Source organism: Balaenoptera physalus (genome assembly GCF_965194825.1).
Source record: "Balaenoptera physalus genome assembly, chromosome: 3".
NCBI classification, from domain to species: Eukaryota; Metazoa; Chordata; class Mammalia; order Artiodactyla; family Balaenopteridae; genus Balaenoptera; species Balaenoptera physalus.
In genome coordinates, this window is record NC_138890.1 from 36504414 (window position 1) to 36529343 (window position 24930).

Genomic DNA, 24930 nt, shown 5'->3' on the forward strand with positions numbered 1-24930 from the left:
TGAAAATTTCTATTCTACACAATTCAGTTTCCTGTATGTTAGTGGTAATTCAGGTTGGATCTATACTTTGAAAAAAAATCAGTGGACCAGTGAAAAATTTAGCCAAGTATCACATAGCCAAAATAAATTGTCTTTTTTTAACCCTGAGTAAATGTGAATGTTAATTTTTATATAATTTTTAGAATTTATAAAATATAGGTATTTGATCAGTTCCATTGAAAGGAAAAACAATCAGTTCGATACTAAGATAAACTCTGGTACTAATTATGTAATGCTAATTAAGTGGATTAAAATTTAATTACTGTTAAAAATATAAAAAGAATCCCTAAAACCTAAGACACATTGTAAGTTTAAAAAAAGAGAAATGATGCAATAAAATAATCCTCCAAATAAAAGATTTATGCACAGCAAAACCAACTGCTTGACTCTGTATAATTCATTTATTTATCCTTTCAACAGATACTGTTTGATTCCCTTACAGTAAATAGAAAAAAGTCTGTGTCTTTAAACAGCTTAAATTTTACTGGGAAAAATAGTTCTTACAAGAAAAGAAATAAGCAAGATAAATTAAGATTGTAATAATTCCTTGAAGGAAATAAACAGCTAAGATGGAGCATTAGTTAAGGCAGCCACTTTGGGTGGGCTGCTTAGGAAAGCCCTTTCAGAAGAGTTGATTTTTGAGCTAAAGGATCGGAAAAAATGCTCTGTGAGTATCGGGGGGGACACATGTTCTAGGCAGAGAGAACAAATGTGAAGGCTGGAAATAGTGAGTGAGGACTTGGTATGAGAAAATATTGGGAGAGAAGGGTAAGATTACTCAGGGCACAATAGGCCATAGCCAAGACTGGATTTTTTGGAAGAGCCACTGAAAATTTTAAAGAGGAGAGATAAAATCTGATCTATGGTTTTAAAACATCTGACTGTTGTATGAATTATAGTTAGTAGGGAGGCAAATGGAGAGGCTAGGAGACCAAGATACTATAGTAACATGGAAGTGAGGCAGTGGGACCATAGACCCTGAGGAAGGCAGTGGAGGTGGAAAGGAGTTGAGACAGAGTAGCCATCTCCTGATGAAGGAGAGCAAGGAACCCAGGATGAGCATCACCCCTAGGATACTCACTTATCACTAAAGAGGAAAACAAAAATTAACAGAGCACAAACCTTAATGAAGAAGTAATCAAACTAAAGAGGCGTGAACTACTTATATTAAGTCATTTATGTATTTCCATCCTACAACTGAGGAGTAGGACTCTCACACCTAACTAAGGAATTGCAGAGATTCAGTCTACCTGGACTACTTGTCTAAGCTCTGCCCAAGACCTTCTAATGAAAAAGGTCCAGCTATGGATTGTTTCTCCCAAGTTGGATCTGCATCTTATTTCTCTGTTTCCAACACACAGTATAGTACCTCTAGGAGCAGAGTAAGCCAAAGTTGGTCAAATGTAACATCAGTTTCTCCTCTTAGTTTTTTTCAGCAGATGTGAAGGGCCTATTATGTGTAGGGACTCTTTTATATTCTTTACATAAATTATTCTATTAGTTCATACAGAAACTCTGTTAGGCTATAATTATTGTTGTTGTTAAGAATGCCCCCTTTTTACAGACAAAGAAACTAAGGTTGGTTAGGAGATGTTAACCATCTTGATGTGTATCCCAGTTAGTGAGGCAGAATTAGAATCCCAACCTATGTCTGTTGTGTTTTAAAACTTCTGCTTTTTCATAACATTGTGCTGCCTTACTGATCAGAAATCAAATTGATAAATCATTTAGGGCTGTATGTTTTTTGGCTCTTTCTAGCAGGTCTTCAATTAGTGAAAAGTGAGATTAGTGAAAAATGGTGACAGAGAAATATAAAGGCATTAAGGAGACATATTCATTTCTCCCTGATAAATAAATTAATAAAGGTACAGTGTGTCCTAAATAAATAACTCTGCCAACCGATAGGAGGAAGGTCTCCAACAGGCCGTGAGAATATCAGATTATTCAGGACAGAGCAAATCAGGTGACAGATGAAAGGCATATTGTGTGTTATACTAACACACTTGCAAAGCACCACACTATGTATAGAAAGGTCAAAAATGATGGACCAAAGCCAAGATTGTTGGAAGGTTTGATTTTAGGGTCTTGAGAAGGGGAGGAGAAAACAAATGTGAGCGCAAGAGTAATATCCATGTTGGTTTTCTCAATCACCTTTGATGCTTGTAAACTAGAGTCCTGGGATGGCCCCATCCCACCCCCAAGACCTTCTGGAGAATGGGAACTGCCTATTTAACAAACGTTCCCAGGTAATTTGGGTACCAAGTAGGTAATGGACCACATCTTGGGAGAATACTGATTTAGTCCACTCTGTTTAATTTACAAAGCATTATGAGACTCATCAAGGAAAATGGTTATCCAAAGTTGTAGCACTCCTTTTTTTTTGTTAGAGCTTAAGCTAAATCAGTCTCCTAGAGGCCCAGTGCTGTCTTCTTTGAGACTTAGATTTAATTTTTCCAGCTCAGTCATGGACCAGCTAACAGCATGTATCACTGATATTTCTCTTCTAGAATCACAACCACAGCTGCCTGCATGATGGACCTGAGGCGGTACCCACTGGATGAACAAAACTGCACCTTGGAAATTGAAAGCTGTAAGTTTTTCTGACAATCCAGCTAGACTGAACTTGGCTTTAAGGCTCTCCTTGGGCAAAGGTCTCCTACCCTGGTTCACATCCAGACCACAAGTCCTGCAAAGGTTGTGCTAACGTGCCAAATTTAGTGGAGGGACGTGCTCACAGTGTCTTCCCTCAGTCATGCTGCCACCCTCTCAGTGTCATCCCTAAGTCCCTGGGAGGGTTGTGTAGGGAAGCAGTAATCTAGCAATAAAAGGAAGATACTAAGAGTCTGGAAGGAGACCAAGGGCTATTTCAGGAATTTATTATATTGAATTGGTGCACATAGCTGCAACAGGCTTGGAAAAATAGGTGGAGATGGCGGCATGACACGAGATGTCCTTATTGCCTTTGCCTTTCACAAATGTTATCTCTGCAATTAATTGCAGAGTAAAAGTGGCCTCTGGATTAGTTAAAACATTCATAGAGTGTGGATTGGTGGAATGTTTTTTATTTCGAGGGACTGTTTTCATTGTTTCAAATTTATTTTATATTCTTGCTGAAGGCCATATGATGAGCAAGATTGGTGGATGTGTGTTTTTATTCTCCTTCCTGTGCTGACCTGTTTTACAATGTTGGTGCTTTTCTAGGCCGCAGTTTCAGCATCCTTCTTGACGATTCAGTCACCTACCCTGTTGAGTGGGCTAAAGCGTTTATTTCATAACCCATTTCCATTTCAGAGGTCACACAGAGAGGTCGTTTGAGGTGGAGTAGGATTTCAAATCTTTTTTCTCTCTCAATTCTTTGCAATGTTTTCCTATTTAATCCTATCAAACAATTGAAAGCTGATGATTTTATATCCAGCATTCTAGATAATGACTAGCTTGACTGCTTTGTGGATACTCTCAGTCTTTGGGAGGAACTCTAGCCTTGGCGAGCCATGAAACTCTAAATCACTGCTCTGAGCAGAAATACTGCATATATGACACATTGCTGGTATTTTTGCCCATTTCAAAAAATAGCTTCGAGGGATAATTAAATTTACATGCACTTTTTGAAGAACCTGATTGCATACTTGTATTTCCAAATCATCATTATTTTCACATTAGATCTTTGCTATAAAGAACTATTTAATGAAATTGGTCCCAGGGATTTTGATGATTATTTTTATGTAGATACCTCTCGGATAACTTTGCATTTTTGTAACTCACGACACAGTTTAGAGAATAATGTTCTTCAAAGTTCAAATTCTTTGGTTGTTTCAAATCGCTGATGTAAGGATATTTTGAAAAAAGTATGTTGCTGTGTACTACTAATGAATTTTTGTGGTAAGAGCATTTTTTTGTGGTAGAATTTGACTGGAATTTTAAATAATCATAATTTTACATGGTTAAAGCACCTGCACTGATGTTATGTCACTTGCGCCTTTCACAACCCTCATAGTAGTAAACAAGGCCTTTTTATTTTGAAGAACCGATGATGCCTAAGGACACAGGCAGCATCCAAGTGTTCCATGTAATTAAAATATAATTCTGACATGAATATTTTTTTGACATAAATATTTAAAAATTAACATGATAACTCCTGGACTTCCCTGGTGGCGCAGTGGTTAAGAATCTGCCTGCCAATGCAGGAGACACGGGTTGGAGCCCTGGTCCAGAAGATCCCACATGCCGTGGGGCAACTAAGCCCATGTGCCACAACTACTGAAACCCACGTGTCACAACTACTGAAGCCCACGCACCTAGAGCCCATGCTCTGCAACAAGAGAAGCCGTCGCAATGAGAAGCCTGTGCACAGCAACAAAGAGTAGCCCCCGCTTACCACAACTAGAGAAAGCCCTCGCGCAGCAACGAAGACCCAACGTAACCAAAAATAAATAAATTAATTAATTAATTTTAAAAAAAAACATGATAACTCCTTAGACTTTTAGAAAGTTTAAGTTTTACAAAGGGGCTTTTACATATCTCATTTCAGTTCACAATTATCGTGGTAAATGATATAGATTTTTCCAGCTTTTTTGAGATATAATTGACATATGTCATTGTGTGAGTTTAAGATGTACAGTGTGATGATTTGTTATGTATATGTATTGCAAAATGATTACCACAATATGGTTAGTTAACACATTCATCACTTCACATAGTTACCTTGTGTGTGTGTGTGTGTGTGTGTTTGTGTATGTTAAGAACTTCTAAGATTTACTCTATTAGAAACTTTAAGTATATTGTACAGTATTTTTAACTATAGTTACCATTCTGTAGATTAGATACTCAGATCTTATTCACCTTATAACTGAAAGCTTGTACCCTTTAACTGTTTCTATGAGTTCAGTATTTTATATTATATAAATAAGATCATACAGAACTGGTCTTCCTCTCTCTGACTTATTTCACTTAACCTGATGCCCTCATGGTTCATCCATGTTGTCACAAGTGGCAAGATTTCCTTTTTATAGAAGAATAATATTCCATTCTGTGTGTGTGTGTGTGTGTGTGTGTGTATCACATCTTCTTTATCCATTCATCCATCAACAGACACTTAGGTTGCCTCTACGTCTTGCCTATTATAAAGAATGCTGCATCAGTTAATCTATGACAAAAGAGGCAAGACTACACAATGGTGGAAAGACAGTCTCTTCAAATGGTGCTGGGAAAACTGGACAGCTACATGTAAAAAAATGAAATTAGATCACTCTTTTACACAAAAATGAGCTCAAAATAGGTTAAAGACCTAAATGTGAGACTGGACACTATAAAACTCCTAGAGGAAAACATAGGCAGAATACTCTCTGACATAAACCGCAGCAATATCTTTTTCAATCCATCGCCCAGAATAATGGAAATAAAAACAAAAATAAACAAATGAGACCTAATTAAACTCAAAACTTTTTGAACAGCAAAGGCAACCATAAACAAAAAAAAAAGACAACCCACAGATTGGGAGAAAATATTTGCAAATGGTGTAACCGACAAGGGATTAGTCTCCAAAATTTACCAACAGCTCATGAGGCTTAATATTGTCAAAACAAACAACCCAATCAAAAAATGGGCAGAAGACCTAAATAGACATTTCTCAAAGAAGACATACAGATGGGCAAGAGACACATGAAAAGATGTTTAACATCGCTAATTATTAGAGAAATGCAAGTCAAAACTACAATGAGATATCACCTCACACCAGTCAAAACAGCTATCACGAAAAAATCTGTAAACAATAAATGCTGGAGAGGGTGTGGAGAGAAGGGAACCTTCCTACACTGTTGGTGGGAATGTAAATTGGTACAGCCACTATGGAGAACAGTATGGCGGTTCCTCAAAAAACTAAAAATAGAGCTACCATATGATCCAGAAATCCCACTCCTGGGCATATATCCAGAGAAAACCATAATTCGAAAAGATATATGCACCCCAATGTTCATTCCAGCCCTATTTACAATAGCCAGGACATGGAAGCAACCTAAATGTCCATCAACAGAGGAGTGGATAAAGAAGATGTGGTACATATATACAATGGGATATTACGCAGCCATATAAAAGAACAAAATAATGCCATTTGCAGCAACATGGATGGACCTAGAGATTGCCATAGGAGTGAAGTAAGTCAGACACACAAAGACAAATATCATATGATATCACTTATATGTGGAATCTACAAAGAGTGTACAAATGAATTTATCTACCAAACAGAAATAGTGTTACAGATGTAGAAAACAAACTTATGGCTATCATGGGGTAAGGAGGAGGGATAAATTGGGAGATTGGGATTGACATATACACACTACTATATGTAAAATAGATAACTGACATTAGATAACTAATAAGGACCTACTGTAGAGCACAGGGAACTGTACTTAATACTGTGTAATGGCCTATATGGGAAAAGTATCTAGAAAAGAGTGGATATATGTATATGTACAACTGATTATCTTTGCTCTACACTGGAAACTAACATAACATTGTAAATCAACTATACTCCAATAAAAATTCTTTAAAAATTAAAAAAAATAAAAATATTTATACAATTCATTTAAAATAATAATGATCCTATTACATGTTAATATAAATAATATTATTATGAATAATAATGATACTTTACAAAACAGAAAGTATTATTGAGAAGAGTGGCACTGTTTTATATTTTTGTAAATCTCCTTAAAAAACTAAAAATAGAGCTACCATATGACCCTGCAATCCCACTCCTGGGCATGTATCTGGAGAACAACATGGTCCGAAAGGATGCATGCACCACCCCAGTGTTCATTGCAGCACTGTTTACAATAGCCAAGACATGGAAGCCACCTAAATGTCCATCGACAGAGGAATGACTAAAGAAGATGTGGTACATGTATACAATGGAATATAACTCAGCCATTAAAAAGAATGAAATAATGCCATTTGCAGCAACATGGACGGACTTAGAGATTGTCATACTGATTGAAGTAAGTCAGAGAAAGAGAAATATTGTATGATATCCATTATATATGGAATCTAAAAAAAAAAAATGATACAAATGAACTTATTTACAAAACAGAAACAGACTCACAGACTTAGAGAATGAACTTACGATTACCGGGCGGAAGGGTGGGAGGAAGGGATAGTTAGGGAGTTTGGGATGGACATGAACACACTGCTATATTCAAAATGGATAACAAACCAGGGCCTACTGTATAGCACAGGGAACTCTGCTCAATGTCATGTGGCAGCCTGGATGGGAGGGGAGTTTGGGGGAGAATGGATACATGTATATGTATGGCTGAGTCACTTTGCTGTGCACCTGAAACTGTCACAACGTTGTTCATTGGCTGTACTCCAATATAAAATAAAAAGTTAAAAAAAAAAAGAATGTTGCAGTGAACATGGTTGTACAGGAACTTCTTAGTGCTAGTGATTTAATTTCTTTTGGATATGTACCCAGAAGCAGGATTGGTGGATCATATGGTAGTTCTGGGTTTAATTTTTTGAGAAACTTCCATACTGTTTTCCATAGTGACTATACTAATTTACATTCTTATCATCAGTGTACAAGATTCCCTGTTTTTCACATCCTAGCTAGCAAGCACTTATCTCTTGTCTTTTTTATGATAGCCATTCTAACAGGTGTGAGGTGGTTGTTCATTGTGGTTTTGATTTGCATTTCCCTGATGCAAATTCTTTTGCATGTGGTTATCCAGTTTTCCCAACACCATTCATTGAATGAGACTATCGTTTCTCCATTGAGCGTTCTTGACTCCCTTGTCAAATAGTAGTTGGCCATATATGTGAGGCCAAAACCCATACTGTTTTGATTACTGTAGTTTTGTAGTATAGTTTAAAATCAGGAGCGTGATACCTCCAGCTTTATTATTCTTGTTTCAGATTGCTTTAGCTATTCAGGATCTTTTGTTCCATACAAATTTTAGGATTGTTTGTTCCATTTCTGTAAAAGCTGCCATTGGAATTTTGGTAAGTATTGCATTGAATCTATAGATGGCTTTGGGTGGTAGATATTTTAACAATATTAATTCTTCTGATTCATGAACATGGGATATCTTTCCATTTATTTGCATCTTCTTTAGTTTCTTTCATCAATGTCTTATAGATTTCATTGTACAGATCTTTAACCTCCTTGATCAAGCATTCCTTATCTCTAAGTATTGTATTGTTTTTGGTGCTCCTGTGAAGAGGATTGTTTTCTTAATTTCATTTTCAGATAGTTTATTGTTAGTGTATAAAATTACAACTGATTTTTATATGTTAATTTTGTATACTGCAACTTTATTAGTTTGTTCTAGCAGCTTTTTGGCAGTCTTTAGGGTTTTCTATATGCAAGATCATATCACCTGCCAACAGAGACAGTTTTACTTCTTTCTTTCTAATTTGGATATCTTTTATTTCTTTTGTTCTTGCTTGATTGCTATGGCTAGGACTTTTAGTACTGTGTTGAATAGGAGTTGTGAGTGGGCCCCCTTATTTCTGATCTGAGAGGAAAAGCTTTCAGCCTCTCATCATTGAGTATGATATGAGCTGTGGGCTTGTTATATAATGGCCTTTATTATGTTGAGGTACATTCCTTCTAACCTAATTTGTCAAGGATTTTTATCATGAAAAAGTGTTGATTTTTTCAAATGCTTTTCTGCATCTATTGAGTTAATTGTATTATTTTTACCTTTCATTTTGATTTGCATATGCTGAATCATCCTTGCATCCCAGAGCTGAATCCCACTTGCTCATGGTGTATGATTTTTCCAATGTGCTGTTGAATTTGGTTTGCTAGTATTTTGTTGAGCATTTTTGCATCTATATGTATCAAGGATATTAGCATGTAGTTTTCTTTTCTTGCAGTATCCTTATCTGACTTTGGTGTCAGGGTAATCCTGGCCTTGTAAAGTGAGTTTGGGAGCCTTCCTTTCTCTTTAATTTTTTTTGAATAGTTTAAGAATAATTGGCATTAATTCTTCTTTGAATGCTTGGTAAAATTCAGCAGTGAAAACATTTGGTTCTGGTCTTTTCTTTGTTGGGAAGTTTTTCATTACTGATTAAATCTTTTTACCTATCTCTTACTTATAATTGGTTTGTTCATATTTTCTTTTTCTTCATGACTCAGTCTTAGTAAATTGTATGTTTCTAGTAATTTATCCATTTCTTCTAGATTGTTTAATTTATTGGTGTACAACTGTTCCTAGTAGTCTCATGACCCTTTGTATTTCTGTGGTATCAGCTGGAATGGAATGTCTCCTCTTCCATTAATAATTCTATTTATTTTTGCCCTTTTTTTTTCTTGTTTAGTGTAGCTAAAGGTTTGTCAGTTTTATCTTTTCAAATACCCAACTCTTAATCTTCTTAATCTTCTATGATTGTTTTATTTTCATTGGTATCCTGTTTTCTATTTTATTTATTTCTGATCTAATCTTTATAATTTCCTCTTTCTGCCAACTTTGGGCCTAGTTTTTTCTTCTTTTCCTAGTTCCTCAAGGTATAATGTTAGGTTGTTTATTTGAGAACTTTATGTTTTTCTTGATACGTGAGTTTATAGCTATGAACGTTCCTCTTGGAACTGTTTTTGTTGCATCCCATAAGTTTTGTTATGTTGTGTTTCTGTTTCATTTGTCTCAAAAAATTTTTTTTCACTTTTGATTTATTCTTTTATCCATTGATTGTTCGGGATTATGTTGTTTTATTTCACGTATGTGTGTGTTTTCCAGCTTTCCTCCTGTTATTGATTTCCAGTTTCATACCATTGTGGCAGGAAAAGATACTTGATATAATTTCTATCTTCTTGAATTTTTTGAGACTTCTTTTGTGACCTAGCATATAATATATACTAGAAAATGTTCTGTGCATGCTTGAGAAGAATGTATATTCTGTTGCTGTCAGGTGGAATGTTCTGTATGTCTCTTAGGTCCATTTGTTCTACAGTATTGTTCAAATCTACTGTTTCCTTATTGATTCTTAGTCTGGATGCTCTAACCATTGTTAAGAGTGGAGTATTAAAGTCCCCAACTATTATTGTATTCCTGTTTATTTCTCCTTTTAGTTCTATCAGTATTTGCTTTATATATTAAGGTGCTCTAATGTTGCATATATATTTACAATTGTTATATCTTGATAAATTGACCCCTTTATCATTATATAATGACCTTCTTTGTCTCCTGTGGGCATTTTAGTTTAAAATCTATAAGGTAGGTATTAATATTTCTGTCTTTACAGCTAGAGAAACAGACTCAAAGAAGTAAAGTGATTTGCCCCAGATTATGCAGCTACTGATTGGCACAATTTCTGTATACTGATATGGTAATTGTTAGCTGATTTATCTTAGTAAAGCCCCTGATTTTGTAGGGACCAGATTAACAGGAAGATCTGTATTCTAAAAATTGAACAAATAGCCTTTCCTTATGAAAAATTGGAGTTTATTCATGTTTAGTCAGACAGTGAATCATTGTTATAGAGAATAAAACATGGTGTTATATTAGTAACATACGTGATATTATTATAAATACATAGTTAACTAATCATATTGAAATAAGTTTAGGATCCTATCCCTTAAACAACTAGCTTTGAAGTTGATGCCTGACATTTCACCTTATTTATCATTTCTTTCTGTTAAGCAAACTCTAGGCATTCATCCATTCTCCTGCTCCCTCTCCCCTCCCCCCTTCTCCTTACTTCCTTCTTCTCTTCCCTCCTTCCCCTCTTTATTTCCCTTCCTACCTCTCTCAAATGCAAATGAACCTAATAGTTGCATTAGTAAATCACTATCATCTTGTCTCCATATCGACAATTAATATATTGGTTCCATTCCACGATAATATAACTTGATTCTGGGAAGCTTAGAGTAGGAGAATATTAGGATTGAGTTTATTGTTAATTCATTCATGCTTTCATTCATTCAAGAGTTTATTTATTCATTAAATATTAATTGAGCACTAATTATATACTATGTATTGTAATGAACTCTAGAGACATAATGGTGAACAAAAAAAGACAGTATCTCTGCCCTCCTTTATTATAATGAGGAAGGTAGATATTATTTAAATAAACACATATATGAATGTAAAAATTGCATTAGTGAAAAGTGCTACCAAGATGAAATATTTAGTTCTTTAAGATCTTAAAGGAAGATTAGAGCAAGCCTTGAAATAGTGCTGAGGAATCTAGAAGGCCAGTAGGGACTATGCTTACTTTATAACTTTTCTTAAATTTAGAGGGATGGAGAAGCTCTGTAGAATTAATGGGATTTGCTGAACTAAATGGGCCCTGATAATATTTACCACCATGTAGGCAACGAAACCTAATTGCCAAAATAAAAAGGAGAAATCCATCTCCAGGTGTTTCCAATCTTTTCACTTAGAGCTAGTTCTCCTTACTTTACACCTACATGATTCTGTTACCTGTGTGGTCAGCTACATCATACTTTATCCACATAATTTATATGTATATGTCTATATGTTTCTCTGAATCTTTCAGTCAGTTTGGAAAAGGTATACTGGAATACTCACCTATATTTCTAGGGAAATGTCACCCTAAAAGCGCCAAATGATGACAAAGTTACAGGCTAGCCTATATAAATAAATTTCTTTTGAACTTTGCTGTTTAGGAATAAGATGAATTCTAATAAAGAAACAATAAATTGTCCCAGGTGTGCTGGTGCTTTGGAGAGTATGATGCTGCCAAATATAATTTAAGAGTATTAGGACAAGTCAAAGACTTATCTCTTTTTAAAAATGTATACAGTTCAAATTATGTTACAGAGACACAACATTCCATTATACTACAAGGCCACTTAGTATGTTTTGTTCGGGAATGAAAAGTACTGGAAAAAGGGTGAGGGAAGTATTACATATCTTTAAAAGGGGAATAGTTAGGGGGCTCCTGTGTTGTATGCTGAGCCAGTTCAGCTTCTCAATACCAGTATCAGCTACATGGTCCCTCTCCCCTCCTCAGAAGGGTAAGGCTGTCTTATACAGTCTTCATCCCCATATCCAAGTCCTCCAGTTGGGACATGTGAACTGCTTGTCTGAAAGGAAGTATGGAATCTTCTCAACTGGATCCATTGACAGTCTGCTCACATTACCAAAACGCAAAGGTTCCTTTTTTTCTCATTTATTTGTGTGTTTTTATTTCAGCCTGTCTCTGGGTGATTTGGACTGGACAGTGTCAGCATCCCAGAGAATAAGATTAGTGCTCTGTTTCTCAGTGGTGTTGATTTTTTGGTCAGTCTCAGCCTTAGTGCGATACACAGTGAATTAGACAGTGTAGAAATTTCTCAGCAGCTCTTTCATAGACCGCTTCACAGGACTATGCCAAGTGTTTACTGAGACAGCCAGTCAGGCAGATTTACAGTCTAATACCTACTCAGCCATTTAGGATCTTTTTTTAAGATCCTAAAAGATCTCCTTTTAGGATCTTAAAAAAAAATTCTACTACTGCCCTTTGTGACAGCATCAGAAACCAGTTCTTGCTGGCCTCTCCTAGTCACTGACTACCAGAATGACATGGAGAACGTCACCCTACTTAGCTGAGCCTTGGTTTCCTCATAGATAAAATGGGGATAATAATATCTACCACCTGAAGTTATTATGAGGATTAAAAAACTAATATAGATAAAGAATGTAGCACTTTGCTTGGTACATGGTAGACATCTAAATAAACAGTAACTCCAGTAATTAATAATTATTTTTATAACATTAATTTTTGATTATTATATATAAAAAGTCCCACACTGCCACAGATTTGCCCTAATTTTGAGATCTAGTAAATCCAGCCAAGAAGAGACCCAAAGCACAGCATTGCTCTTGTCAACCTTTGTAGATCTTCATCTGACCCTTGATTTTATTTTCCAAGCAAATTTCTTTGTCTGTAGGGCTATCTACTTCCTCATAGATTGTCTCAGCCAGCTGTGCCTACAGTATAAAGTGCAAATTAATTTCTTTTACTTCTTCCAAAAGGAAAAGAATTAGTAACTAGCTTCAAAGTCCAAAGAGGGAGATTTAATAGTTCTTCGACATCTGTACTTAGATGAAGTGAAAGGATAATTCATTTTTAAATATAATCCATTTATGGTTTTGTTAACATTTAAGCAGGTCCAGAGAAGACAGTCATCACCTGCTCACCGTCTAAAGCCTCTGTGGTCAAATATGAAAAGGTCCCTGTGAGGGTGTTGGAACAGGCATCTCTTCTTCCTAGCGATATTCACCATGCTTTAGGAAGCAGAAAATATAAATGTGCTTGTTGTCATCTTATTAAATTCCAATTGAATGTCATATAAAAACATCTTCCTATTAGGATATTGATGGAATAAAAACTCTCTTTTCTTTTCAACTGATTCATTCTAAATAATCCTTATTAAAGAAGTCAATATAGATGGATACATTTAAGCAGCTTGGATAGTGAAGCCAAATTTACTATGGCACAGGGTGAATGTATTATTTTAAGCTGGTTTTGATCCTTTTATTTATTTTTTTAATATTTTAATTTTATTGGAGTATAGTTGATTTACAACACTGTGTTAGTTTCAGGTGTACAGCAAAATGATTCAGTTATACATATACATATATTCATTCTTTTTTAGATTCTTTTCTCATATAGGTTATCACAGAATATTGAGTAGAGTTCCCTGTGCTAGATGGTAGGTCTTTGTTGGTTATCTGTCTTATATATAATAGTGTGTGTATGTTCATCCCAAGCTCCTGATTTATCCCTCACCCCCACGTTTCCCCTCTGGTAACCATAAGTTTGTTTTCGATATCTGTAAGTCTGTTTTGTAAATAAGTTCATTTGTATCTTTTTTAAAAAATTAGATTCCTCATATAAGTGATATCATATGATATTTGTCTTTCTGTCTGACTTAGTTCACTTAGTATGATAGTCTCCAAGTTCATCCATGTTACTGCAAATGATATTATTTCATTCTTTTTTATGGCTGAGTAATATTCCATTGTATATATGTACCACATCTTCTTTATCCATTCCTCTGTCGATGGACATTTAGGTTGCTTCCATATCTTGGCTATTGTAAATAGTGCTGCAGTGAACATTGGGGTGCATGTATCCTTTTGGATTATGGTTTTCTCTGCATATACGGAGGGTGAATATTTTGGATCCAGGTTATGCTATGTGCTGGTCAATATTTCAGTAGATATACATACAGAATTTTAAGAACTTAGAACACAAAAAGAGAGCATTGTGTTTATCCACTCCCAAAGTGAAAATTAGTGACACTTTATAGTATGTCAGTAGGTTAAAAATACCTTTTGCAGAGGAAGTGGTGATCAGATAGGGTTTTGAGCTCGTGGGGGATGGTGGATGAGAAGACATTCACTGAATACAGATGCCGTCTGGTATGGGTTCCTCCAGTTCACAAAACAGGTCACTTAGCTTCTTCAAGCTGTGGTTTCTCATCTGTACAATATTTTGATACCTTGTAGGTAATGAGATAATCAAGACAGAGATCTTTGTGCAATGCTTGGTACTGATATTTCCATCAGTAGCAGCTGTTCTCATTATAGCATGATTATTATCATTATTAAATTATACCTGGAATATTGTGCTCGGTTAGAGGCACAACATTTTTTTTTTAAATTATTTATTTATTTAATTAATTTATTTTTGGCTGCATTGGGTCTGTGTTGTTGCGCGTGGGCTTTCTCTAGTTGCGGCGATTGGGAGCTACTCTACTCATTGCGGTGCGCAGGCTTCTCATTGCGCTGGCTTCTCTTGTTGCGGAGCACGGGCTCTAGGCGTGCAGGCTTCAGTAGTTGTGGCACGCGGGCTCAGTAGTTGTGGCTCACGGGCTCTAGAGCTCAGGCTCAGTAGTTGTGGTGCACGGGCTTAGTTGCTCCGCGGCATGTGGGCTCTTCCCGGACCAGGGCTCGAACCCGTGTCCCCTGCATTGGCAGGCGGATTTTACCCACTGCGCCACCAGGGAAGCCCGAGGCACAACATTTTTAAAAGGGATATTTAGCAATCAGAAAACTAAAATATGAGTGACACATAAACCACAGAGTATGAAGAGCCAGTAGAAGAAAGTAGAGGAGGGGCATATTTCCCTCGAGGAAGGGAAGCTAGGAGAGGGAGGATGGCAGTGTTTAAACAGGATAGCTATTTTCAAATCACTACAGACTTTCCTCTTAAAAGAGCAGACTGTGTCTGCCCTAAGGGCAAAACTAGATTAATGGTAAAAGACACCAAAAGGCAATTTTTTACTGAAATATATTAAAAAAAAAAAAAAGAAGGAAAGAAAGAAAAGTTCGTAGCAGTTGCAGCTGGTAAAAAAAATCCAGTAGGTTGCTGTGTGCTGTAAAACCATTTTCTAGGAAAGAAGAAATTTTTGCATTGGGCAAGTGGTGGGATTATATAATATCTAGGGAGCTCTGGGTTGATGTTTACTCAGCATCAGCAAAAACATGTAGGACTTTAGTTAAAGGACATTTAGGAAATCACTGGTTTACGTGAGGATGCAGCTCCCATATGCATATACCTCTGGGAGCAGTGCTATTTAGGAAAGATGAAAATCAGATCCCTGGTAAGATTTTAAGTAGAATGGTGTGTGCGTTTTGCTGATAGTCTGTTGCCATGTTGTTGGCATTCTTCCTTTTCTTAGGTTTTCCTCACAGGAATACATTTTGCAGTTGCGTCTGTGAGGAATAAATCTAAGACCCCCACATTTTCCCATCTTTCTAAATAACCTTAGAACCCCCTTGAGGTTTTTGATCAGTCTCCTTAATGCTTTAAGAAGTATCAGAACAGACGAAAATGTATGTGTGCATGTGTCTGTGTCTGTGGGGGGGTGGTGGTAAATAATGAAGCTACCAGATATTTCAGGTGATCCTCATACTGTTTCAAATAAGAAAAATATTCTAGTGACATTCAAGTGAGGCTTCGACATAATTATTTATCAAGGGGAAAACAAATGCATTGCAAACGCTCCATGGTGTCATGGTATACAAATTTAATTTGAGCCACTGACCTGTTTTGATATTTTCTTGAAGTTTATCTAGTACTGTGGAAGTAGGAGGTTTGTCTTCCATTCCTTGTAGTGTGGAGATACCTGGTTAGATGTGATCTTCGTTTAACAATTATTAGTCCCATGTGACCATAGACAAGTACTGGGATGTGTGTTTAGAATATCTGGCACCTCATGCAGATATTATTTGTGACCTTCGTGTATATCGGGGACTTTGACTTCTGCCCTTTCAATTCTTCCACCGTTAGAAAGTAGAGTAGTGCCTTTGATATACAGGGTGCACCTTTTTTTCAAATTTATTTTATTGAAGTATAGTTGATTTACAGTGTTGTATTAATTTCTGCTCTGTAGCAAAGTGATTCAGTTATACGTATATATATATTCTTTTTCATATTCTTTTCTATTATGGTTTATTACAGGATATTGAATATAGCTCCCCATACTATACAGTAGGACCTTGTTGTTTATCCATTCTATGTATAATAGTTTGCCTCTGCTAATCCCAAACTCTGAATCCATCCCTCCCCCACCCCTCCCCCCTTGGCAACCACAGGTCTGTTCTCTCTGTCTGTGAATCTGTTTCTGTTTCATACATAAGTTCATTTGTGTTATACTTTAGATTCCATATATAAGTGGTGATATCCTATGGTATTTGTCTTTCTCTGTCTGACTTACTTCATTCAGTATGATAATCTCTAGGTCCACCTATGTTGCTGCAAATGGCATTATTTCATTCTTCTTTATGGCTGAGTGATATTCCATTATATATATGTACCACATCTTCTTTATCCATTCATGTGTCAATACACATTTAGGTTGTATCCATGTCCTAGCTACTGTAAATAGTGCTGCTATGAACATAGGGGTGCGTGTATCCTTTTGAATTATAGTTTTTTCCAGTTATACGACCAGGAGTGGGATAGCTGGATCATATGGCAACTCTATCTTTAGTTTTTTTGGACCCTCCATACTGTTTTCCATAGTGGCTACACCAATTTACGTTCCCACCAACAGTGTAGGAGGGTTCCCTTTTCTCCACACTAAAGGGTGCATCTTGATGTTGAGTAAGAAAAATGAAAATAGTGAACTCTACAGTTTTTTTCCCCCAGAGTAAAAAGAAATTTTTTTTACATTTTTCATTTTCTGGAGTCTCTATTTTTTTCCTCCTGGGATCCCAGTAGGTCGATCTTGGATCCCCCATGGCTCTGAACTAAAATTCTTAGATATTTTTTCTTTCAACTTTGTAATTTTTTTTTATTCTAAAGAAATTATTACTAGTGAATGTTATATTTTGGCAATCATGTTTTCAATTTATAAGACCTCTTCCTTACGCTTTGACTACTAGTTTTCCATAGTCATTTGTTCTCTTTTGGAATGCTCTTTTTAATTTCATTGATATCAGTTTAAGCTGTTTTACAAGTTTGCTTCTGCTTTCTTCATCTACTTCCTTTTGTGATGATGTATGTTTGTTTATCTTGATCTTTCTTTTTCATGCTGATGGTTTCCCTTATACATCTGCTGATCTTGGTAATCTATTTATATTTGTAAATGAACAGCTAGTTTGATCAGCTCAGGTTACTGCGAGGGGTTTTCTGACCTGATGTGAGTTTCCCCAGCACTGTTATATGATTGTGTGCATAGCCAGCTTCTTCGCTGAGACGTGCGGGGCAAGAGGAGAACTGGGCATGCTGATCAGACAACGTCTCTCTCTTTGTTTTCTAACTTTTTATTTTATATTGGAGTATAGTTTATTAACAATGTTGTGTTAGTTTCAGGTGTACAACAAAGTGATTCAGTTATACATATACATGTATCTATTCTTTTTCAAATTCTTTTCCCAGTTAGGTTGTTACAGAATATTGAGCCGAGTTCCCTGTGCTACACGGTAAAGACGACCTCTCTCTTTCGTACGGTATGCTAGGACCTTTCACAGGTAACCAAGACTCATCTGAGACTTAAGCACTTTAGATTATTTCACTCTTTCACTCCTGGAAGGAACTGATGGTACTACCACCTAGCTTTTTTCCCCTCCATTTATAGAGGTGCCTATGGCTATCTGGGGCTCGGTTCTGGTCCTCTCTTCAGCCCCGTATCTAAACTAGGAATCCAGGCAGCCCCCACTTTGTGTAGGGAGCCTTCTTCCAACATTATCTTGAGTGCAGTCACCAGAGCCAGTTGTAGGAGAAAGATGAAGACTGGTCTAGTGGTTCCATGCGGTTCCCACTCTGGGTTTCCTAACTGAGTTTGCAAATTCTCCAGTACATAGTTTCTCACCCTTGCTGCACATGAAATCACCTGAGAAGTTTTTAAAAGTCCAAATGAATGGGCCACACCACAGACCTACTGAATCAGTCATTTTAAAAGCTCCCAGAGTGATGACAGTGAATAGCCGAAGTTGAGAAAGCGTGCTCTAGGGGCCTGGTTCTCAGACTCGAGTGGCATGAGAACCTCCTGGAGGGCTTGTTAAAACACAGAGTGTCGGGTCCCATCCCTGGGGCTTCTAAATTAGTAGGTCTGGGATGAGGCCTGAGAATTTGCATTTCTCACAATGCCTTGGTCACACTAATGCTGCAGGTTTGAGGACCACACTGTGAAGTCATGGCTCTAGTATGCTAGTGAGGAGATAGGCTCCCTCCTTTGCACGCCCCCATGTAAAACTTGTTTCTCCATTTGGTTTTCTTTATTTGTGTAACCTCACCTACATCCAAACTTCTGTACACTTTTCAAAATTACTGGCCCATTGATGGCATACTTTCCTATTTTGTAGGGCTGTTACGGATTTTAACTCTTCCTTCCTTTTATAGTTATTTAGGAGATTCAAGTAAGACAGGAAAGGTATATATGTCATCTTAAACTGGAACTCTCCTTTTTCATACACATATGTAATTTTTAACTGCCTATACAATTTTCAACCTCATTTTTAAGATTTAAAAGCATATCACAAATACCTTATTTTCTGAGATATTCTCTTATAATTTGTAGTGTCTATTATTGCTTATATGGCTGGACCATAATTTATTTAATCCGTTCTCTATTGTAGAACGTAATTCTACTAGTTGCTTTTTTTAATAATGTTGTAATTTGTGTATGATCAAAGCTATATTGTTAAATGCAATTATGATTATATATGCGTGTGTATAGATATATGGCTCTTCTATTCAATATAATATATAATGTTGTGTAAATCAATTAAAATTAAACTAAAACTTCAGTTCCACAGTCGGTCCAGGTGTGTAACATGTGCTCAGTAGCCATATGTTTATGCCACATTAGACAGTGAAAATATACAGAACATTTCCACCATCTCAGAAAAGTCTCATAACACTAATATATAAACAAATCCATAGAAGTTGAATAGCTACAACATAGAAAATATAAAATTTAAAGTTTCTTGATATGGTTTTATAGGAAATGTACCCATTTCAACTTTCAGGATGAGAGTTTTCTTCACACTTGGTTTACATTCATGGTGACATCTTGTGCAGCTTACAGGTTATATGGACTTTTTTCTAATGTAAACTGAAAGGACTAAAAGAAAAAAGAACTTAAAACTTAAGGAACATTAGAATTATTGTATACACTGTAGGTCAGCCTTTGAGCAAGTATGACAGCAATGCAGGGTATCTATTTTATAAGATGTCAATATCTGGCAAATGACTATTTTCTTCTCTTAAATACCATCAGTTGTAAGATTCACCATTACATTAATAAGAATAATAAAATTCTACATTGAATGTACTCATCTCTTGGTAGATATATCCTGATTTCAAAAATGCTGAAATATAAAAGGAACATGAAGCACATTAGAATTGAAGAAGTATAAGAAATTCCTTTTCTTAATTGCAAAGGAATCCATTATTTTATTATTCCTAAGTGGGCAAACCCCAAAGAAGCAAAATTCAGTGTTATCAAATTAGTATCTGCCAATCTCACTGGTGAAAATCTCCCTGCTTGGTTCATTTTCCTGAACACACCATTAGGCTCTTTCTGCCATGGTGTACAAAGTGAAGCAGTTTATTAAGTGTGTACGTTTACATAGTACCTGCTGGCCCAAAGGGTAGAGTGTGGGTAGACTATCTATATTACACTGGCAGTGATCAAGACTTCCACATGAATCAACAGGTACCTTTGGAATTTAGAGTTTTAAATACAGAGAATTTGGGGAGAAATATTTTAGCAGTAGACACAATGCCTTATTGGATTTTTGCTCTGTAACATTGAAAAGACATCAGTATAAATAATATGTGAAACCCCCGTCAATTGAACACTCTGGCTTCCATCCCTCACCTGTATTGAGCTGACTTGGTAATTAAATGAGCCCAGAGCCCAAGAGCTGCTCACCCCTCTGACCACATGGTAAGCACAGCTGTGAAGTTTAGGAATGTGCTGGCCCAAGCTCAGCTTGAAGCTCAACGAACAGCAAGGAGCAATTATAAGAAAACTGATTGTCATTATGGGTTCATAAAGGTGAAGCATTTTCTTAAAAACTAAATGATTCCTAAGTCCCTCAGGACCCTGAGTGTTGGATAATGCTCTGCTCAGAAACTCACACTGTATAATATTTACCTTTCTGAGCGTCATGGCCACCTTCTTTGATGGTTCTAATGCTCATTTATTTCTTGCTTTGAAATTGCCCATTAGAGCCAAAAATGCAGTTTCAGTGCATGCTGTATATTAAAAATTTTTCTATGGCAAATCTCCTGGAGGGAAGGTAGTGGGGGGGGATACAAACTTGTTCACTAGGTTTTCCTTTAGGCTCAAGAGAGGTGCCAACACTGCTGTCACCCTACAAAAACCGTCTCTTCTTGGCTGGGTCTCATTTTATACTTGATCCTGGTTAAATGAAAATGCCACATTTGCGGCTTTCTTAGCATTTTTAGTGAAGGCTAGAGAGCACTTTGTGAAACCTGATGTGAACCTAAGAAGCCAGAGGCGTAAATACACCCAAAGACCTTCCCTGAAGCATTTCCAGAAGACTCATGTTGTATTTGTTTGATAGTTGCAGCCCAGTGAATTGCAACTCAGACTGACTGTTCTCAGATCCTGAACCTGGCTTCCTATGTTAGCACTTGAAGATATGTTCCTTTCAGTAGGCTTTCAATACTGCACACCAAACACCTCTCTCTTTGTGATGGCCTCCAGAGCCTACCGTCTATCCCTGAACCATTTCCACTGTAGCTGCTACCATGATTATTATGTTTATTGTCTTCATGATCACCATCATCTGTAATAGTAACTACCATTTATTAAATGCTTACTTTGTGCCAGATATGGTACTGTGTCTATACAGACATGATGTCACCTAAATCTCGCATGTGGCAGCTACTAATGTTATTTCCTCTTTACAAATGAGGACATGATGTCTTGGGGAAGTTGTGTAACTTACAAAGGCCACACAGGTTAGCAGGTGAATGTCTGCTTGAAGAAAATAGGAGTTTGGGATTGACATGTACACACTGCTATATTTAAAATAGATAACCAACAAGGACCTACTATATAGCACAGGGGACTCTGCTCAGTGTTCTGTAATAACCTAAATGGGAAAAGAATCTTAAAAGGGATGAATATATGTATATGTATGAATACTATGTTTGAAGAATCCTCTACTTTATGAGACAGAACCCACCTCCCATAACAAAAGCTAAAAAAAGCCAGAAACTCATTCTCTAGTTTCCCTTGCAACTAGAAGGTGGGTGCAAGACCAAGACACTACCAGTTATATAACTTTGAATTGGAAACCCATGCAGTAAGAACCAGTGACTGTGGAGAAGTCCACCCTAAATAAAAGGAGGAGCCTTGGCAGTGGATGGGAAGAGGTACTCAAGGACACATGTCAAAGGTGTCCACAATGAGAACTGCACTACCTCTACCCATGGGGGTGGCAATGATAACTTCACTAAACAAGTCCTGCTATATAATTTTTGATATTTTTCTTGACTGCATAGCTTTCACCCTTGGGTCTCTGGTCTTCTATAAGCTGCTCATTATCAGTTTAATAAATGCCTTTCTATTTAATTTAACCCAAGTCAGTTTCTATTGCTTGCATCTAAGAACCTTGATTGCTACGCTTCTTGAAGCAAGGGTTATGTCTGTGTTATCTTTTATCTCCTAGATTGCTTTGCAGATGACCGGAAGTCAGGAGATTCTTCACTAATTTAATTCATTTATTTCACCAAAGTTTACTCTAGGTCCAGATCTTCCCAAAACAAAATAGTGGACTGCAAGATAGAAGAGGTGTGAGGGGGAGTGAGCAGTCTTGGCTCTTCAGCCTAACCATGCTTTACCTAAGCTCCAGAGAAGGCAGTCCGTGTACCTGTACCATTTTTGAATAGCCTCAAGACCTTTTTACTTGCTGTTCTCTTTCCCTAGAATACTTTTCCTCCCTTCCTTGTTTAGCTAACTCCTAGTCATGCTTCAGACCTAAAGTTAGAATTCATTTCTTAGCATATCCTTCTCTAATTTCCCTCTCTCAAAGCACCTGTCCCACTTCTTCATAGCAGTTGTTGCAATTGTGGTATTTATTTGTATTATTTTATAATCAATGTCTGCCTTTCTTTATTGACTGTAAACTCCGTGAGGTGAGCATTGTGTTTACTTATTTTTTTAATCATTCTGTCCAAAGTGCTGAGTACAAAGTATTGCAAGACCCAGAAGTATTTGTTGAATAACGGATGGGTGGGGTGGATGGCTAGATGAATGGTTACATGAATAAGGACAGCCAGTCCAAACCATGTTTGTTTATCACTTGCTACATTCAGGGAAATCTGTTCTGTTTTACCCTCAAACTTCGGCCATCACTACCTCCTCAAATTATGCAATAAATAAGAGGAAGGAAAAATGGGACTAGTGTGTTTCATTAAGCTAGAAACTTTCAGATTTTAAAGGATATCCTTTCATAAGGAAATTGAGTTCCAGCTATCAGGTGCCTCCTTCTCAGTCTTATTAAAAGAGAAGAATAAGTAGCTCTTTAGTGGGTGATCATATGGTTTTTATTTTTCTTCATTATGTTATTTTGTGGATTATATTAATTGATTTGAACAATAAGCTAACCTTGCACTTGTGGGATAAATATTACCTGATCATGATGCATTGTCATTTTTATGTTATTGATTGTGATATTCTAATATTTTGTTAAAGAATTTTGCTCCATAAGGGATACTGAACTATAATTTTGCATTTTTGGAAATGCCTTTGTCAGGATTTGGTATTAGAGTTATGCTGGCTTCAAAAATGACTGAGGCTGATGGCTCCCATTCTCCATTTTCTGAAAATGTTTGTATGCGCTTGGTGTTTTTTTCTTCCTTGAATGTTTGATAGAATTCACAAGTGAAGCTATCTGGGTCTGGAATTTCCCTTTGGGGAAGTTTTTGATAAATTTAATGTCTTAATAGATATAGGGCTAAACAGATTTTCTGTTTCTTCTTGTGTCATTTTTGGTAAGTTGCATTTCTCAATAAATGGTTCTATTTCTTCAAAGGTGTTGAATTTTGGCATAAAGTTGTTCATCATATTCTCTGATTATCCTTTTAATGTCCATACCATCTGTAGTGATAATCCGTTTTCCATTTTCGATATTGGTAATTTGTGTTCTCTCTTTAGTTGATCAGTTTTGCTAGAGGTTTGTCAATTTTGTTAGTATTTCTTTAAAAAAATCTTTTCCTCTGTTAGTTTTCTCTACTGTCTGTCTGTTTTGTATTTCATTGATTTATGGTCTTTATTACTTTCTTCCTATACTTCATTTATATTTACTTTACTCATCTTTTTCTAGATTTTTGTATATGAAACTTAGGCCCACTGATTAAAAACCTTTCTTCTATTCTGATATGAAACTTAAAGATACAAGCTTCTCTCTAAACTCTGCTTTGTTTGCTTTCCTAAAATGTTAATGTATTTTCATGGTCATTCTTTTCAAAATACATAGTTTCTCATGTTTCTTATGATTTCATCTTTATCTTATGAATTCTTTGGAATTGTGCTGTTTTACTTCTGATTAGTTGAAGTTTTCCTAGAGAGTATTATTAGTAATTTCTAATTAAATCCTGCTGTGGTCAGAAAATGTGTTTTTTATAATTTCTATCCTTTTAAAATTTATGGAGGCTTGTCTATCTTGGGTAAATATGCTGTGTGCATTTTAAGAGAATGTGTGTTCTACACCTGAAGGATGTACTGTTCTATATATGACAGTTACAACAAGATGGTTAATAGTATTTGTGACATACATATTGATAATTGTTATGTCTTCCTGATGAATTTTCTCTTTTATTATTAGGAAAGACTGCCTTCTATCTCTGGTAATATTCTTTGTCTCAAAGTGTAGTTTATTTGGTGTTAAAAGCATTATCATGCTTGCTTTTTACATGGTAAGTCTTTCTATCCACTTATTTTCAGTGTACCTTTGCCCTTGTATTTAAAGTCTGTCTCTCGTACATCTCACAGTATAGGACCTTACTTTTCGTATGTTTTGAAAATCTCTGCTTTTTAATTGGATGAAAATATTTAGACCAGAGATTGGCACACAATGACCTCTGGGCCAACTCCAGCCCATGGCTTTTTTGCATGGCATACCTACTGAAAATGCTTTTTACATTTTTAAAGATTTTTGAGAAGGAATGTATTGAGAAACTTTAGACCTGTGCTGTTACTTTTGGCTCCACTATTAGCTGGCACTAAAATTTGACCTCTTTTCATCCTTTCTTTCATTGGATACCCTATCAATGCAACATAAAATTGTACTTAATTTCTGGAAAATCACAGTACCTTGTGATTTCACATGGAGCTTTCGGGCAACTTTCATATTTTCATATTTTTCATATTTTTTTCATATATTTCATATTTTTTTAAATTAAAAAACGTCAGGTCTCGTGAAATTTTATCTTGTTTATTCTTTCCTTCTGTCA

General features: G+C 36.2%; 1 protein-coding gene and 1 long non-coding RNA gene across 7 annotated transcripts in view; one reads left to right on the forward strand and one right to left on the reverse strand.

The window, feature by feature from the left end:
• LOC309658266 overlaps window positions 1-24930 on the reverse strand; it is a 588006-nt gene that overhangs the window by 165656 nt on the left and 397420 nt on the right. The gene's annotated exons all lie outside the window — the stretch shown is intronic.
• Window positions 1-24930, forward strand: part of GABRB2 (gamma-aminobutyric acid type A receptor subunit beta2) — a 296376-nt gene that overhangs the window by 140934 nt on the left and 130512 nt on the right. For all 6 annotated transcript variants that reach the window (XM_082456481.1, XM_082456482.1, XM_082456484.1 and 3 more), the window contains one exon: window positions 2547-2629. In XM_082456481.1, coding sequence (XP_082312607.1) covers window positions 2547-2629 — 83 coding nt within the window. The remainder of the gene's footprint in view (window positions 1-2546; window positions 2630-24930) is intronic.